General features: G+C 41.0%; 2 protein-coding genes and 1 non-coding gene across 3 annotated transcripts; 2 read left to right on the plus strand and 1 right to left on the minus strand.

The window, feature by feature from the left end:
• Positions 1-267: 267 nt before the first annotated feature.
• LOC138868453 (uncharacterized) lies at positions 268-2,225 on the minus strand. Its single transcript, XM_070146007.1, has 4 exons — positions 1,957-2,225; positions 1,657-1,798; positions 967-1,185; positions 268-870 (listed from the first exon to the last, which is right to left on the minus strand). The coding sequence occupies exons 1-4, from the start codon at positions 2,223-2,225 to the stop codon at positions 268-270; spliced, it is 1,233 nt and encodes a 410-aa protein (XP_070002108.1).
• Positions 2,226-4,491: 2,266 nt separating this feature from the next.
• LOC138869828 (small nucleolar RNA R71) lies at positions 4,492-4,597 on the plus strand. Its single transcript, XR_011400080.1, has one exon. It is a non-coding gene; the product is annotated as a small nucleolar RNA R71 (small nucleolar RNA).
• Positions 4,598-17,326: 12,729 nt separating this feature from the next.
• On the plus strand, positions 17,327-18,309 carry LOC138868454 (uncharacterized). The gene is made up of 2 exons (XM_070146008.1): positions 17,327-17,730; positions 17,835-18,309. The coding sequence occupies exons 1-2, from the start codon at positions 17,327-17,329 to the stop codon at positions 18,307-18,309; spliced, it is 879 nt and encodes a 292-aa protein (XP_070002109.1).
• The last annotated feature ends 483 nt before the right edge of the window (positions 18,310-18,792 follow it).

The following is an 18,792-nucleotide window of genomic DNA, read 5'->3' on the forward strand; positions in this document are numbered from 1 at the left end:
CCAGGTTTAAAATTCCTCTCAATAATATTTCTATCATGTATCATCTTTATTCTCTCCTTATGTAATCTTGTGCTCTCAAAAGCGTGATATCCTGAACTCATCAAGCTCGTGCAAACTAGTTACTTGACTTGTTCCCGCAGCTTCAATATCAAGATTCAACTGTCTCAATGCCCACCAAGCTCTATGCTCCAACTCTACCGATAAATTACATACCTTCCTAAACACCAACTTGTATGGCAACATGCCGATTGGAGTTTTGAAAGCAGTTTAATAAGCCCAAAGTGCATCATCTAACTTCCTCGCCCAATCTGTTCTAGTAGCATTCACAGTCTTAGTCAGCACACTCTTTATTTCTCTGTTCGAAACTTCCACTTGCCCGCTTGTTTGTGGATGATATGGGGTGGCCACCTTGTGGCATACATCGTACTTCTCCAGCAACTTTGTGAAGGCTCGATTACAAAAGTGAGTGCCTCCGTCACTGATTATTGCCCTTGGGGTGCCAAATTGGGTTAATATGTTCTTTCTCAAAAAACCAGTTACCCCATTTGCATCATTTGTAGGGAGTGTTGTAACTTCCACCCATTTGGATACGTAGTCCACAGCGACGAGTATGTACTTGTTGCCATATGAGCTGACAAAAGGCCCCATGAAATCGATCTGCCATACATCAAACACTTCTACCTCCTGAATTAGGTACATAGACATTTCATGTCGGCGGGAAATATTCCCAGTTCGTTGGCATTCATCACACCCCTTTATCCATAAATGTGCATCTTTGAACAATGTTGGCCAGTAGAAGCCCAACTCTAAGACATTCGCAGCTGTCCTTACTCCCCCAAAGTGCCCACCATATGGTGATACAAGACATGCCTGCAAAATAGAAGACTAGTCTATCTCGGGGATACATCTGGATCATGTTATCAATACAAATCCTGAACAGATAAGGTTTATCCCAATAATACATACGACAATCACGAAAGAACTTTTTCTTTTGAACATAGAAATGTCATAAGGAACAATACCACTCGCCAGGTAGTTTGCAATATCTGCATACCATGGTTCTTCCTCGAGACTCGTGGCTAGTAGTTGTTCATCTAGGAAAATTTCCAGAATCTCTTCTACCTCAACCTTATTTTCGGCTCCTTCCAGCCTAGACAAATGATCAGCTACTTGGTTCTCCGTTCCCTTTCGGTCACAGATTCCAAATCAAATTCTTGCAGCAGTAGCACCCATCGAATCAAGCACGGTTTTGACTCCTTCTTCTCGATTAAGTACCTGAGAGCAGCATGGTCATTGTAAACAATTACCTTCGAGCCTATCAAGTATGACTTGAATTTGTCAAATGCGAACACCACTGCCAGTATCTCCATCTCGGTCAAAGTGTAATTTTTGTTGGGCTCCACTCAGGGTCCTACATGCGTAGTATATTGGATGCATGATTTTATCTTTTCGCTGCCCAAGAACTGCTCCCACAACATAGTCACTCGATACACCGGCGTGCCCAAGGAAACTTCTGATTGCTTTGACCGAAGTGGGTGGTGGAAGCTTTTCTATCACATTAACCTTTGCATGATCCACCTTACCTTTACTTGACACTAGGTGCCCAAAGACTATACTTTCCTATACCATGAAATTACACTTTTCCTAGTTGAGTACCAGATTAGTCTCGATACACCTTTTCAAAACTCTTCTCAAGTTCGCAAGGCAATCATCTAATAAGTTCCCTACCACTGAGAAGTCATCCATGAAAACCTCCATTATCTCCTCTACCATACCTTTGAAGATGGCCATCATGCACCTTTGGAATGTGGCGGGTGCGTTGCATAAGCCAAACAACATTCTCCGAAAGGCATAGATACTATAAGGGCAGGTGAATGACGTTTTTTCTCTCTATCCTCTAGGGAAATAGAAATTTAATTATACCCCGAGTACCCATGCAGAAAGCAAAAGTGAGACCTTTCTTCCAGTCTATCTAGCATCTGATCAATTAATGGTAGTGGGAAATGGTCCTTCTTGGTAGCCAAGTTAAACTTCCTGTAATCCATATAGATTCGCCAACCTATGACTGTTCGTGTAGAGAATTCGTTCCTCTCATTTTTCACTACCGTCATACCTCCCTTTTTTAGTACACACTGAACTGGGCTAACCCAGTTGCTGTCAGAGATGGGGAATATGATTCCCGCATCTAACCACTTGATCACTTCTTTCTTTACCACTTCTTTCATGTTGGGGTTCAACCTTCTTTAATGTTCTCTAGAAGGTTTGTGCCCATCTTCTAGTAAAATCTTATGCATATAGAAGGCCGGGCTGATACCCTTAATATCTGCAATGGTCCACCCAATTGCAATCTTGCAGTTAGTCAGTACCTGCAAAAGTTGTTCTGCCTGAACATCTAACAAGCTAGATGAGATAATAACAGGTAAAGTTGAGTTAGGTCCTAAGAATGCATACCTGAGATGAGATGGCAGTGGTTTTAGTTCCAACTTTGGTGGCCCTTCTATTGATGGCTTAGCTGGAGGAGTTTTTCTTTACTCTAAGTGCACGGGCTCAAATTCGAGCTCCCTTCTCCAAAAACCTTGTCCTTCAAGAGCAAGTACCCACTCTGCTAAGTCCTCACCATTAGATTCATCTAAGTTCATGAGACAGGCTTCTAAAGGGTCTTTAGTGTTCAATAACTCATCTTCTTCCTCCAAAATTACATTCACGGTATCTATTAGAGAGCATCTCCAAAATTCCTCCAAACTTGGTCTTTGCATAGATTTCTGCACGTTGAATGTTATATCTTCATCATTTAACCTCATTTTGAGCTCTCTAGTTTCACAAACAATCAACGCTCTCCTAGTGGCCAGGAATGGTCTTCCCAAAATCATGGGAATTTCCTCGTCAACCCGACAGTCTAAAATAATAAAATCTATTGGGAACACAAACTTCTCAACCTGTACTAATACATCATCCAGAAAGCCAGAGGGCCTCTTCACTGTCCAGTCAGCTAATTGTAGTAACATAGACATGGGTCTAGCTCTCCCAATGCATAGCCTTTTGTAGATATCTAGGGGCATGAGTTTTATGCTTGCCCCCTAGATTACATAGTTCCTTAGCAAATGCATAGTTGTCTATCGTGCATGGGATTGTGAAACTCTCTAGGTCAGATAACTTCTCAGCTATGGGTCTTGTCACAACAGCACTACAGGTCTGAGTCAATGTAACTGTGGCCAAGTATTGAAAGTCAAACTTACGGGACATCAAGTCCTTCATAATTTTTGCATAACCAGGCATCTCCTTTAAAACATCAATCAATGGAATGTTTACCTTAATTTGCTTCAACATCTCCAAGAATTTCTTGTACTGCTCATCTTTCTGATACTTGGCCAATCTCTGTGGGAATGGTGCTGGAGGTCACTTATTCCCTGTGATTTGATTTTTTTTCTTGTTCAGGCACTGCTTCTACTATCGGTTCTGGTGCAACCTCAGTCTCTTTCACAACTTCTTCTTATTTGTTGGTCTTCTCTTGCACATACTATACCGTCACCTCAGTTAACCCTACTGAATCATCTATCTCAATGGGTACTGGTACCAGTGTCTCAGTCGGTCTGCTTTCGCGAGCAATTTCTTGCTCCAGATCTAAGTCTCTACCATTTCAGAGACTCACTGCCATCAGCTGCTTCGGGCCCTGCTCTGTTGTATTGATTTGGGTGTCTACAAGTAATGTCCCGTGGGGATGATTATTTAAGGCCATAGAAATTTGTCCTAATTGGATCTCAATATTCTTTATCACTGATTCATGTGAGTCTACTTTATCAGTTAGTTTTCCAGTGGACCCAATCACTTGTTGCATCATTCCCTCAAGTTTAGCAAACCTATCTTTGTGTCTCACAATCTGTTGTTGTTGAGGTTATTGATAAGCCTGCTACTGATTTTACTGGTTGTAACCCTGTTACCTTTGGTAAGGCACAATTTTACCATGTGGTCAGATAGCCCCAAGGTTATTGCTATTGTTGTACTACTACTGAGCTGGTCTATATTGTTGATTCTGCTGACCCCAATTTTGACCACCTTGTCTTTGTCCCCCATAGTTGGCCACATAATTCATGTTCTCTTGATATTGTTGGTTATCACCTCAGCACTCCACGAGCAGACATATGGTTGATTAATGCATGATGTACATAAACCCCCATTAGTTGCATCGACTATGTGTACCTGCTATTTCTGTCCTGATTCATCAACCTTTTGGTGAGGATGCTCATTTGTGTCAATAGAGTGACCATATTTTCAGGTATGGAGTTAGTTGGGCCTAATGCCACTGAGTCAACTACAGGAGTGATTGGAGCTTTTCTTGTCGTCCATCCTAATTTTTGTGCCATCTTGTCAAGTAAGATCTTGCTTTCTCTGAAAGTTTTGCTCAAAAATGCTCCACTTGCTGAAGTATCAACATTGGCCTTCAAGCTATCTGCCAAACCCATGTAAAACCTCTACCCCAACATCTGATCTGAAATACCATGATGTGGACAAGTAACCAGCAGACCCTTGAATCTCTCTCATGTTTCTTGTAACGTCTCTGTTGGTTTCTGTCTAAAGCTCAATATGTCATCAATTTGCTGAGCAGTCTTGTTGGATGGGTGAAATTTGTTCACAAATTACTTGACTAATTCCTCCCAAGTAGTGATGGAGTGTATGGGGAGTTAATTAAGCCAAGTCTGAGCTACTCCCATCATTGAGAATGGAAACAACAACATCTGTATTGCTTTCGGTGTCACGTTATGTTGCCTCTGCATGGCATAGATTGATAGGACATTCTTCAGATGCTGCTGAGGATCTTCAATGTATGACCCAGAGAACAGTCCCTTGTTCTGCAACAAATGTAGCATGTTATTTGTGATCTGGAATGAATCTGCTTGTATTTGAGGAACTACAATGGCAGTTGCTAAGTTGTCAATGGTCTATTGTGCCCAATCAGATAGTGCTGCTTCGGCACAAGAGGTACTACACTCTGATCGTTTGGGTCATTCACGTTGTTTCTATTGTTTAGATGATCCTCTTCCATGTCTGGTTCGATTTTTCCGGATGAGTTCTATTGTTGTTTGCCTTTCCTGTTTGCACGATTCAATGCCTTGAAAACTTTCTAACGATATGATAATGCTTCAAATAATTCACCAGTTCTTAAGGAGTTTCTAGGCATGGAGTTTCTAGGCATACACCTGTAACAACCAAGACTACAAACATTAGAATTTCAATGATCAATTTAAATTGAAGAAAATTGATTACAATAAGAATTTTTTGCACTTCTTTTTAATTGCAATTAATAACATCGTTAATTACCCGGCAACAACGCCAAAACTTGATCATGCCCAACTATGCCTTATAAAAAGGACAAAACGATCGCTGCAATATATTCCGGTTAATAACTCCGGAGTCGAATTCCACAGGGAATTAACCTATCAATCACAGCCATTGGACTTACACAAATTCACGTATTCAATCTTTGAAGATATTTAAGTAATAGATTGGATGTTTACTAACTAAATATTATGTAATAACAATGTAATAGTTAAGAGATAACTATGAATGGGTTGTAAACTAGAATTGGAATGATCTAAGGTTTTGATTTCCCCTATTGTCGGAATCCTTTCCGCTATGTTTGCTATAAATTTACCTAAGTCTTCTCTATCGATCATAAGCACTCTGACTATCGTAACTCTCTCCCAAGTAATTACAACAATATACTAGATATATTCTCCCAAATTATGCTAGATAGCCTTAGTTACAACTCACTTAGATCGCACCTAAGGTTTTGTTATCCTTAATCCCACCTTTAAACCCTTCGTATTGATCCCTCATATATGTTAGGACTGGTGTTGTTCAACAACTACCTAAATATGCACTGTCCAGCGAGTAATAAATACTAAATAGGTATAGTCGATTGAGGGCCATTCAATCAACAACAATTACAATATAGTTGAACAAATAGAGAAAATACTATGGCAAATCTATATTAACATAACAACAAATTCATCCTCCAAGAGGTTCCATCAAAACCCTAGATTAGGAGTTTAGCTATGCATAATCGTTTTCACAATCATAACAATAGAATTCATCATCAATGATAGAAACAAGAGGAAGAAAAGTAAAAACTCTATGCCGAATCTTCCGCCTTGCTTCTTGCCTGTTCTTGCCTTCAAAAACCCCGATACCCCTTTCTTGGGCGAGCTGGGATTCTTATAGGTCTAGGAGGGCTGCCTCTAGAATTACAAAATTGCCCCTGAAATAAAATCTTCGCAGAGCCGTGCGCGGTCGCGGTTGGACGGTGGATGGACCGCGCACATTGACTCTCTTTCTGCCTGACGAGCTCAGCTTGTGCGCGGCTGCGGATGGCCCGCACACCTGGAGTTTAGTTCTGCCTTTCATTTTTTCCTTTTTCTTTTATGTTCTCACCTCCAATTGGCCTTTGTTGCTCCATATTAACTCCAAAATACTCCTTAATGTCCTCATAGCCCGCAATTGCTCCTACAAAGCAGAAAGTTCTTGATTAGAGCAATTTGTTAACATTTAACATTTAATTATCAATAACGTGCAGCTAATTTAGAGCGTCAATGGGTGCTAAACTACATAATTCTTGCCTACTATCAATAAACTTTGTGAATCTCAGCTCAATTGACAGAAATAGAAGAGTTAGGGCTCATCTACGAAGAGGAATGTTCTGGAATCTAGAGGATAAAATGAGAGGAAGAAGATCTAATTTTCATTGCACAAAATGCACAAGACACATACTTTTATACAACTACATTCAGCCGGATCACATACACTTCATGTGCCACTCACTAACCGACTATCAACAATGTTAACTAACTACATGAACAATAATTAAAAGATATAACTAACTGCCTAATCTTCACACTATTTTAATTCTCCCCCTCAAGCTGGAGGGTGGAATATATCAAACACTCCAAGCTTAGACATAAGTGACTGATGTTGTGTAGTTCCTAGAGCTTCGGTCAGTAAATTAGCTAGTTGGTCTTTTGTGTTGACATGTTCTGGTAATATCAGCCCGCTTTTAATAGTGCCTCTCACAAAGTGACAATCAATTTCAATGTGTTTTGTCCGTTCATGGTAGATTTGATTGGAAGCAATTTGTATGGATGTTTTACTATCATACAACAACTTCACAGGTTGAGAGATGATCACCACTAACTCCTTCAGCAAGCCTATTGATCACGCCCAACTATGCCTTATAAAAAGGGCACGCGGTCGTTGCAAATATAATCTGAGTATTTAGCCCAGAGTCGAATCCACAGGGAAGTAACCTACCAATTACTTTTGTCGGACTCACTGAATTCTTCGTAATCAACTTCCCAGATATTTTGAATAACAATTGGTGATATTTTTACTAACTATAACTGAATAAATTTAAGTAACTAAAAGCTAACTATGACTGAGTTGTAAACAAATAAGAGAAGGATCTAAGGTTGTGATTTTCCCTATTGATGGAATCCCTTCATGTTATGTTTCGCATAGACTTGCCTAATTGTCTCTATCAATCATGACCACTCTTACTACCGTAAATCTCTCCTGAGTAATTATGACAATTTACTAGACGCACTCTCCTGAGTTACGCTAGCTGACTTTTCTTACAGCTCACTTAGATCGCACCCAAGGTTTCGTTATCCCTAATCCCACCTTTAATCCCTAGGTCATTGATTCGTCATATACTTTGGGAGTGGTGTTGTTCAACAACTACCTAAATATGCACTCTCTTCCGAGTAATACATATTAAATAGGCACAACTAATTGAAGATCCTGTCAATTAACTATAACAAAAACATAGTTGAACAAATAGAGATTAAACTGGGCAAACTATATTAACACAACAAGAAGTTCATCCCTCAACAAGTTACATCAAAACCCTAGACTAAATAATTAACTACTCATAGCAAAGCAAGATAAAAACATAGAAGTATTCATAATTCCTAAGTAATGATAATAAGAAGATGATTGAAAAACTCTAATGGTGGCTTGATCTTCTCACACTTGTTCTTGCTTCTAATTCAGTCTAAAAACATGTTTAACCTTTGCTTGGGCGAGTTTGTTGAATTTATAAAGGGTTAGGATAAGTTTCCCCCAATTTACACTTTAGTCCCCAAATTTCTGGGCGATTACACAGTCAACCGCGACCGTGGCAGAAATCGGCGCGACCGCGGTGAAATGCATCCATTCAGCCTCACTCATTTGGCCTACCGCGTTCCAGCCGCGGCCGACCGCGGTCATGGTGGCCCCTTGTCCAGTCATCCTTTGCCACTTTCTTGCTTATTTTCATTTGGGTTCTTCTTGATTGGCCTTATATCCACATTATTGACTCTAAAACACTCCATAGTCTCTTCCTAACTTGGATTAGTTCCTGCAAAGCAAAAGAACACCAGTTAGAGTATTTTGTTATCATTTTGTATTTAAAATAACAATAAAGTATGGTTCATTTAGAGTGTAAATAGCGTCTCTATAGCCTACTATCAACACCCCACACTTAAACCGTTGTTAGTCCTCTAGCGACAAACCACACTCTATAGGCCTAATCATCACAGGATACCTCCCCTACTCTTTATACCAAGAATACTTCACATGGGTATACTACTTCAGCGCAACCTCCTTGCCTCAAGAATGGTCTCTTTTCTAGCCACGCAATACCCCTAAACAACTCTCCTACTCTCAGTCAGAGGTCCATACTTACCTTCCCTTCATGAATCATGTGCCTACTCTCTAAAAAAGAGACTTATATCATTTACAAACCACATACAGAGGAACTCAAATACAACATTTCACTCACCTTCAGAAACAACTTCTTATGCCACAAACAACGCACCATAGGCTTGCCCGTAGTGTAATACTCGACTAATCGAGCTCATTCGGCCTAGAATCAAATAGGACTTTATTTGGATGTAATATTGGCTGCGAGACGGGTAGGATACATATGGGTATAGTGACTACACCTCCCTAAGCACTCCACTACATTGTGTACTTTTAAGCTCTTAACTTTGTCACACCTTCATTCCACCATTGCATTATTGTGTTACCCCCTTTATTTTCTTTTTTTATTTAGGCACACTTTTTTTTCTTTTTTTTTATGGCTTCTAATGTTGTTTATCATCCAATGCACCTTTTTCTTTTTATGTCCCCTTAATTCTACTTAACAGCCCAACCAACCACCCTACACTTATATTTTTCCATATCCATTACACTTTGAGCGCTTTTAAGAGGTGATAGTGTTCAACAAGATAGGCTATTTAAACGCGGGTTAGACTTGTAATGTGGTTTCCAAGGAAAATAGGCTTACAGGCTCAACGGGGTTGGCTAGGGTATATACAGTTAGGTGGGAACAAGCATACATAGAAAGGTTAAGCAAAGAAATGTTTATATCACTTTCCAGACCAAACGAGGCTACCATTTCGCTTTGTACACATACAGGGCAAGTTCTAGGCATTGAATGTTAACACAGAATACAGAAAGCCTCACGCACACATGGCACATGACTTAATTCAGTTAGGATCATCACAAACTCTGTTCTAAGTACTTGAACCATTGAGGAACACACAATTTAAGGCCTTCTTTGAGTCAACTAAAGAGCCTAAGTGTCACATTAAAGCAGTCTTTATTCAAGGTATCATAGAGTTAAGGGTCCCTATTTCCATTTTTGTTTCTCGCCCAAGACTTCCTAAACTAAAAAGAAAAATATTAACTACACCTGGTTCAAATAGAAACCCTTGATAAAGGACCATGGTTTAAAGAAAAATCAAGGGGGATTTGCTACACTACCTAACAAACGAAAATCTTTTTTTTTGTTCGACCTAAGTCCCTCAAGAGACCTGTCGAGAGGTGTCCGTCTTCGGGCTATGGCACATTTAATAAACATCAACCAAAAATACCCAACAACAACAATACCAAATAATTTTATAAAATTATACAACAACAACCATCTCCCACCCCACACTTTAAAGTTTTGGCATGTCCCCATGTCAAAGAATATAAAGCAGAGTAAGGTAAGGGGACTTCCCTGTGCTCAATCCTGATTAGAGACGGTGCTAGGATCGAGGTGACACGCTCGTCCTAGTGCTCAGAGCCAGCCCATGATCTTTTTCTCCAACCTAGCATGTTGAGTAGTCAAATTGTCAACTCTAGTACCCAGGTCAGTGACCGAAGTGCGTAGGCCAGTCATATCTTGTTCCAGGGCTGTCATGCGGGTACTTCGGTGGGCCTGTATTGGGCCCGCCTCTTCAGCACTTGGCTGTGGTGGGGCGGCAATGTCCTCAGCATCCTCATCATCATCATCATCATCATCATCATTAACCACCACTATCGGCTCTCTCCCAACTGTGATTTTGCTAGCCCGAAATAGGGCTTTCAATTGCAACTTCCCATCTACTATGGGATTAGGAACTCGTGCAGCACGATACAACTAGGTAACCAGAGAGGGGAAGTAAAACCCTTTGAGTACTTCTGGGGAGCGAATGAACATCTCATCATGAAGGAGCTTGGCCACATCAAAATCATGGTGCGTCATAAAACAATAGATAGCCGCTGCCATTAGCCTATTGACATAGGTAGTGTTGCTGGAGGGCAGCAAACAACTGTTGATAATGGTGAGCCAACACTTAGCTTCCCAATTGAGAGACTAGGAGTTCAGTGTAATTCGGTGTTTTATCCATATTGGCTCCCTATCAGCCACACATATTGCTTCAAGAATCAGTGCCCACTAGATAGTTGGGCGGTGAGTAGCCTAGTAATAATCTGTATCCCCAGTGAATACCGGCAGCCGGTACACTCAGCGGATAGCCTCAAGGGATGCATTCACCCGAGTGTTTTGTACTGTGACCACCCTATCAACATGCTCCGGGCAGTTTGCGTAAAACTCCCTTACCATCAGTACATTCTCCTCCTCTGGTTCATCAAAGAAAATGTCCAGCTGACACCTCCTCAACTCTGCAAAGATACTTGGGCATTCCACTTGCAAGGCTTGCCGATCAATGTGTACTTCAGGTAATAATTTCTTGGATCCCTTAGCGTTAAACCTGTCCTGAGCTACTTTGGAAACAAACCTAGTATGGTCAAACTGTTCCGCACTAGCTTGGCCCCGAGATCTAGAAGAACTGCCAGGTCCACTAGCGGAGGAACCTGTGGTACGTCGCTTCCTAGACTGATGTATTGTACCTGATAAAACAGAGGCTACTATTAGTAAGGGTTTGAGTTGAGTGAACCAAGGGTGGTTACTCAGACTTCACCACCACCATGGTCACATTAGCCATTACAACTCCATTGGGGCAATTTCACAAACACCTTGTGAGTATGGTCTCTAATCTAACACACCTAGCCCCATGGAAGCATCAACTCTTCCCCCAAATCAGCCATTCTCACTTCACCATTCCACCCCACAACAATTAACTTTATACAACAATACTACACTCTTCTCGACAACATGTTTCACATAACCTACTAAAAAGCAGAAAAGAAAACCAAAAAAATCTAATTATAAATACTACACAATTCAAACATGAAAATTGCAAAATAGAGAATCACAAGAAGGGAGAGGAGAAGCTTGACATACCTAGGCTTGTAGAAATTGAGATTGATGAAAGACGGGGTCTTGTAGAAGTGTGTGTGTGTGTGATAAGAATGGGTTAGGGCTTGGAGAGAAGAAGAAGAAGAAAGAGAGAGATGTTAGTTTTGGGCTTGTAGAGAGAGAGAATAATGGGGAAAGTGAGGGCGGGGCGGGTGGGTTTTAGTGTTTAAGAGGAGATGAAAAGAAAATAAATAAAAAAAATCTTTTTAAAATGTGACTTACCTGGGCAACAGACTTGTCACGAATCACCGTGGTGAGTGTGGGGGGTGGGGTGAAACAGAATGTTTGCATTTCACTGCAGTCACGGTGGATCGAGAAATCCTAAAATAGAATACTCGTTAATTACCACGGTCGCGGTCATGAACTTTTTTGTTTTATTTTTTATAAGGATGTTAGTTTACTACACATCTGATACAACATCAAACAAAAGAAAAGAAAACAACATAAATCATGGATTGCCTCCCACGCAGCACCTGATTTAATGTCGCGGCATGACTCAGATGAGCGCATTTAAGGCTAGCTCGACCTCTAAGGTTCAGTCAGATGGATCACTGACACTTACTTGGATTCATCCATGCCCACATATAGTTTCAATCTTTTCCCATTGACTCTAAATGTATGAGAGTATTTATCTAAGGCAATCTCTACGGCACCTGAAGGGAACACTTCGACCACTCGAAATGGTCTAGACCATCGTGACTTGAGTTACCCGGAAATAGCCTTAATCTTGAGTTATAAAGCAACACCATGTCTCTGGGATTGAAATTTCTCTCAACAATGTTCTTGTCGTGCAACCTCTTCATTCTTTCCTTGTACAACCTCGTGCTCTCAAAAGCAAGAAATCGGAACTCGTCTAGCTCATGCAATTGTGTGACTCTATTTGTTCCCGCAACTTCCATGTCCAGATTTAGTTGTTTCATTGCCCACCAAGCTCTATGTTCTAGTTCCACTGGCAAGTGATAGGCCTTCCCGAATACCAACTTATATGGTGACATGCCAATTGGTGTTTTGAAAGCAGTTCTGTAGGACCAGAGTGCATCATCTAGCTTTTTCACCCAATCAGTTCTTATGGCATTCACAGTCTTGGTCAGCACACTCTTTATCTCTCTATTCGACACTTCAACCTATCCACTGCTCTGAGGATGATATGGGGTGGCCACCTTGTGGCGTACATCGTACTTTGCTAGAACTTTCTCGAAGGCTCGATTGTAGAAGTGAGTGCCTCCGTCACTGATAATAGCTCTCGGGGTCTCAAAACGGGTGAATATATTCTTCTTCAAAAATCCCACCACCACCCTTGCATCATTGGTGGGAAGTTTTGCAGCTTCCACCCATTTGGACACGTAACTACAGCAACAAGTATGTACTTATTGCCAAAGGAGCTGATGAAGGGCCCCATGAAGTCTATCCCCCATACATCGAACACTCCAACCTCTTGAATTGGGTTCATGGGCATCTCATGGTGACGGGAAATGTTCCCAGTTCACTGACATTCATCACAACCCTTTACCCATTGATATGCATCCTTAAACATTGTTGGCCAGTAGAACCCGACTTCTAGCACTTTTGCTGCCATCCTAACTCCTCCAAAATGTCCGCCATATGCCGATGCATGATATGCCTGCAAAATAGACGATTGTTCTATCTCGGGGACACACCTCCGGATCATATCGTCAACATATATTCTAAATAGATAAGGTTCATCCTAGTAATACATGCAGCAGTTATGATAAAACTTTTTCTTTTGCATAGAGTAGAGGTCATAGGGAACTATACTGCTTACCAGGTAATTTGCAAAGTCAGCATACCATGGCACTTCCTCAAGGCTTTTGGCGAGTAGCTGCTCGTCTGGAAAGGTTTCCAGAATATCCTCTACCTCAACTAAGTTTTCAAATCCTTCAAGTCACGATAGATGATCAGCGACTTGGTTTTCTGTGCCCTTACGGTCACGAATCTCCAGGTCAAAATCTTGCAATAACAGCACCCAGTGAATCAAGCATGGTTTGGACTCCTTATTCTCAATCAAGTACCTGAGAGCAGTATGATTAGTATATACAATTACCTTAGAGCCAATCAGGTATGATCTGAACTTTTTGAATGCGAACACCACAGCCAGCATCTCTTTTTCAGTCACAATGTAGTTCAGCTGGGCTCCACTCAACGTTCTACTGGCATAGTAAATTGGATGCATTATCTTGTCTTTCCGCTTTTCTAGCACTGCCCCCACTACATGGTCACTGGCGTCACACATGAGTTCAAATGGTTGCTCCCAGTCGGGGGCAACAATGATGGGTGTTGTGACTAGCCTCTTTTTCAACTCCTCGAATGCTACCCTGCAATCATCAGAAAACATGAAAGGGTGATCTTTTTCTAACAACTTACAAAGAGGGTTGGCAATTTTTGATAAGCCTTTTATGAATCACCGGTAGAAACCGGCATGCCCGAGAAAGCTCCTAATTGCCTTAACTGATGTGGGGGGTGGCAGCTTTGCTATCACATCAACTTTAGCACGATCCACTTTGATTCCCTTGCTTGATACCCGGTGTCCCAAGACTATGCCCTCTTCTACGATGAAATAGCACTTTTCCCAATTAAGTACTAGGTTAGTCTCAATACATCTTTTAACACTCGGGTCAGATTTGTAAGGCACTCATCGAATGAGTTTTCCACCACCGAGAAATCATCCATGAACATCTCCATTATGTCTTCGACCATGTCAGTGAGTATGGCCATCATTCACCTTTGGAATGTGGTAGGCGCATTGTATAAGCCAAAGGGCATCCTCCGAAAAGCGTAAATTCCATATGGACATGTGAAGGAGGTCTTTTCTCTGTCCTCTGGTGCAATGGAGATTTTCTTGTACCCTGAGTACCCATCCAGAAAACAGAAGTGGGCCTCCCTGCCAGTCTGTCAAGCATCTGATCAATGAAGGGAAGTGGGAAGTGGTCTTTTCGGGTGGCCAGATTTAATTTCCTATAGTCCATACAAATTCTCCAGTCTGTGACGGTTCTTGTAGAGATCAACTCATTGTTATCATTTTTTACCACCATCATACCACCCTTCTTAGGGACACATTGCACCGGGCTAACCCAGTTGCTATCAGAGATGGGGAAAATGATTCCCGCATCCAACCACTTAATCACCTCCTTCTTCACCACTTCCTTCTATTTGGGGTTCAGCCTTCTTTGGTGCTCCCTGGAAGGTTTGTGCCCCACTTCCAGCAGAATTTTATGCATACAATATGCCGGGTTGATCCCCTTAATGTCTGCCATGATCCACCTAATGGCAGTTTTGCATTCCTTGATTACCAGCAAAAGCTTTTGTGTCTGCACATCTAACAAACTAGATGAGATAATAACAGGTAACGTGGAGTTAGGTCCTAGGAATGCATACCTGAGATGGGCGGGCAGTGGCTTCAACTCTAGCTTTGGTGGTTCTTCTATGGATGGCCTAGCTAGAGGAGTTTCTCTATTTTCTAAGTGCAAGGGCTCGAATTCAAGTGTTCTATCCCAAAACCCTCTGCCCTCTAGAGCCAGCACCCATTCTACTAATTCTTCCCTATTCACCTTATCTAAATTAACAAGACATGCAGCAAGAGGATCTTCAATAGTCAATGTCTCACCATCCTCTTCCACGATTACATCCACGACATCAATAAGAGAACAATTGGCGAATTCACTTGGTCTCCTCATAGATTTCTGCACATTAAATGTTATCTCCTCATCGTTCAACCTCATCTTGAGCTCCCCAATTTCACAATCAATGAGAGCTCTCCCTGTGGACAAGAATGGCCTTCCCAAAATTATGGGAATTTCTTCATCCACCTTACAATCCAGAATCACAAAATCTGCAGGGAACACAAATTTCTCTACCTGTATCAATATGTCATCCAAAATACCAAAGGATTTTTTCACGGTTCTGTCAATCAATTGCAACAACATAGACGTGGGTCTAGCTCTTCCAATCCCAACCTATTATAGATCGCCAGGGGCATAAGATTTATGCTAGCCCCCAAATCACAAAGTGCCTTGGAAAAGGCAAAGTTACCAATGGTGCAGGGAATTATGAAACTCCTTGGATCACACAACTTCTCAGCAACTAGTCTAGTCACCACAACACTACAGGTATGAGTTAGAGTCATTGTGGCCACTTGGAAGTCGAATTTTCGGGACATCAAGTCCTTTATCATTGTAGCATAACCAGGCATCTCCTTCAAAGCATCAATCAATGGACTATTTACCTGGATTTGTTTCAGCATCTCCAAAAATTTCTTGTATTGTTTCTATTTCGGGTATTTGGTTAGCCTCTATGGGAATGGTTCTAGAGGTCTCTTCTTCCCAGTGATTTGGGTTTTCTCTTTGTTAGACACCACCTCAACTACCGGTTCCTAGGATGTCTCAGCTTTTTTCTCAGCCTCAATCTGTGTGTTGGTTTCTTCCTGGGTAGGTTGTACTGTCACCTCTGTCAGTTTTGTTGAATCATATAGCTCAATAGGCACTGGTATAAGTGTCTCAGCCTGTCTGTTTTCTCGATCCCTCTCATTCTCCAAGTCTAAGTCTCTGCCATTACGTAAACTCTCTTCAATCAGCTACTTCGGGCCTTGATCTTTTGGATTTACCTGAGTGTCTGTAGGCAATGTCCCATGAGGAAGATTATTCAAAGACATTGAAATCTGGCCCATTTTCACTTCAATATGCTTTATAGCTGACTGATAGGTTTTACATATTTTTGCCTTATGTTTTGATGATCTAACAAACTTGCTGTTAAGAACTAGATTGGGAACCTAACCTACTCAGACTATACTGCAAGCTTAACAAATTCCAGCTAAAGGTGAACTGCTACAGCTTCAGGAGCTAGGAACCCAAACAAGGATCTGATACCTTTGTGGTTCCCTCATCACAGTACAAGTCAATTAGTCACAACTGGAAATAAAGTGACTGACTACACTATTTCTGTCGTACTGTACTCTCTCCAGCGCCCACTCATTCTATGACCAACAAAAGTGCTCACATCATTTCAAGTGATATGATCAAGATGTACCTACAATGAGTTTATACAAAACATTACTTGAAGGTTTTAGTTTCTTATTCAAGCTTCTTGCCAAAACCAGACAAAGCTATCCTCACAAGCTTGAAGAACAAAGTTGAACACAACTACGGACAAGTTCCTAAAAGGTAGCTTGTTGTTGTCCTAGGGGAGTTGTAACTTTGTGATTGTACTTATTGTATCTCCTAAACTGCTTAGCTAGAAGCGTTTGATTAGGAATCCTCTTGTAAATCCGTAAACTTCTTGAGTTTATATTGTGACTAGGTTTAGTCATAAGCAAAAGTCTTTGTAATCATAGAGTTACAAAGTGGCTTGTGGTGAGAGCATCACATGTTAGTAAAAGTCTTTGTAACTAGGAAGTCACAAAGTGGCTTGTGGTAAGAGTACCACAACTTAGTTGAGTAAATTCTTTATAATGGAGTCATTGCAAAGTGGCTTGTAATAAGTTTTTACAAGTTAGTGAAGTTGAAAGCCTACAGGTGTAGGTCATGGTTTTTTGATCCCCTTGTGTGGGATTTTTCCACATAAAATTCTCTGTCTTATTTACGTACTGTTTTATTAGCATTCTCAGCAGAATCTTGTAGAGGACCAGGTACTCTACTGTTTGGTGGACTCATACAAACTAACAATTGGTATAAGAGCGGGTTCCTCCTATCAGGATATCACCTAGGAAGGATCCTCATGGCTGCTCCATCAAATTTTGAAGAAGGTCAATCTACATACCGACCACCCAAGTTCAATGGACAATACTATGGGTCGTGGAAAACAAGAATGCACGATTTTGTCATGGCCGAGGATTGTGAGCTATGGGATATCATATACGATGGTCCTTATGTTCCAACCAAGGTACTAGAGGAACTTCCATTTTCAATGGCAAAAACCAACAAAGGGTACACTGAAGTAGACAAGAAAGCTGTGGAGAAGAATTTTCATGCCAAGAAAATTCTAGTATGTGGAATAGGACTTGAAGAGTACAATAGAATCTGCTTCTGCGACACTGCCAAGGAGATATGGAAAGCTTTTCAAATAGCTCATGAGGGAACTACACAAGTAAAACAGTCTAAGATTGATATGCTCACTACCAAGTATGAACTTTTCAAATTGAGGGACGAGAGTCCATTCAAGATATGCACACAAGATTCACTTCCATCATAAATGAGTTACACTCACTTGGTGAAACTATTCCCAGAAATAAGCTAGTAAGGAAAATCCTCAGCTTTCTGCCTAGCTCTTGGGAAAGCAAAGTGAATGCTATTACTAAATTAAAGGATTTACAGGAGCTGACCATAGAAGAGTTGATCGAAAACTTGAAGACCTATGAGTTGAAAAGAAAGACAGACAGTGAAAGAAGAGAACCAAAGAAGGAAAAGAACCTGGTACTTAAAGCTGATAACAATGATTCAAGTGACGAAGATAGTGACATGGCTTACTTAACCAAAAGATTTCAGAAGATGGTCAGAAGAAATGGAGAAATGCTAAAAAGGGGCAGCTCTAACAGACCAAAAAACTGTGATCTTTTTTACAAGTGTGGAAAGTCTGGACACTTCATGAAAGACTATGCTCTCTTGAAGCAAGAATTCTCCAAGAACTACCATGAGAAAACAACTAAGATGAACCCGGTTCCTTTCAAGGACTTCAAGAGAAAAGATGCGCTGACAATATGATAAGACAGGCTCTTGCAGCATGGGGGATTCCTCTAGTGAGTCTGAAGATGAACCTGATACTGCTGATAGTTCCATGATGGCAGTTGAAGGCAAGGAGACTAGATATGACTCAACTTTTGCTTTGATGGCTCAATCAAATGATGATGAAGACAATGGCAACAAAGAGGTAAATTTTAGGGATGTTCAGAGAAATCTGAAATCCTATTCTCCAATAAAACTCATGTCTTTAGCTGATGTATTAATCACTGCTTTTCATAGTCTTGTGGAGGATAGAGATTCTTTGACCTTAGAATAAGGAGAATCTGAACAAACTAGAGACGACTTAGTGGTTGTAGTTACGGACCATAAAAAAACCATTGAAATCCTCAAAAAAGAAAAGAATGATCTGTTGGCAGAAATTACAGACCTAAGGGAAACAATAGTGAAACCATGGACTAAGTCAAAACCTGAAAATTCTGGAAAGGGAAAGGAGATAGCCAGTGA

The sequence above is a fragment of the Nicotiana sylvestris genome, chromosome 5 (genome assembly GCF_000393655.2).
Source record: "Nicotiana sylvestris chromosome 5, ASM39365v2, whole genome shotgun sequence".
Lineage (NCBI taxonomy): Eukaryota > Viridiplantae > Streptophyta > Magnoliopsida > Solanales > Solanaceae > Nicotiana > Nicotiana sylvestris.

Excerpts from the sequence above, each read along its gene's own strand:
- LOC138868453 (XM_070146007.1), bottom strand. The coding sequence starts at position 2,225 with ATGAAAGAAGTGGTAAAGAAAGAAGTGATCAAGTGGTTAGATGCGGGA. Across the intron at positions 1,799-1,956 it reads CTAGATAGACTGGAAGAAAG|GTGCATGATGGCCATCTTCA; the intron begins GTCTCACTTTTG and ends CACATTCCAAAG. Across the intron at positions 1,186-1,656 it reads GGTGTATCGAGACTAATCTG|GGAACGGAGAACCAAGTAGC; the intron begins GTACTCAACTAG and ends TGTGACCGAAAG.
- LOC138868454 (XM_070146008.1), top strand. The coding sequence starts at position 17,327 with ATGGCTGCTCCATCAAATTTTGAAGAAGGTCAATCTACATACCGACCA. Across the intron at positions 17,731-17,834 it reads ATTGATATGCTCACTACCAA|AAATAAGCTAGTAAGGAAAA; the intron begins GTATGAACTTTT and ends AACTATTCCCAG.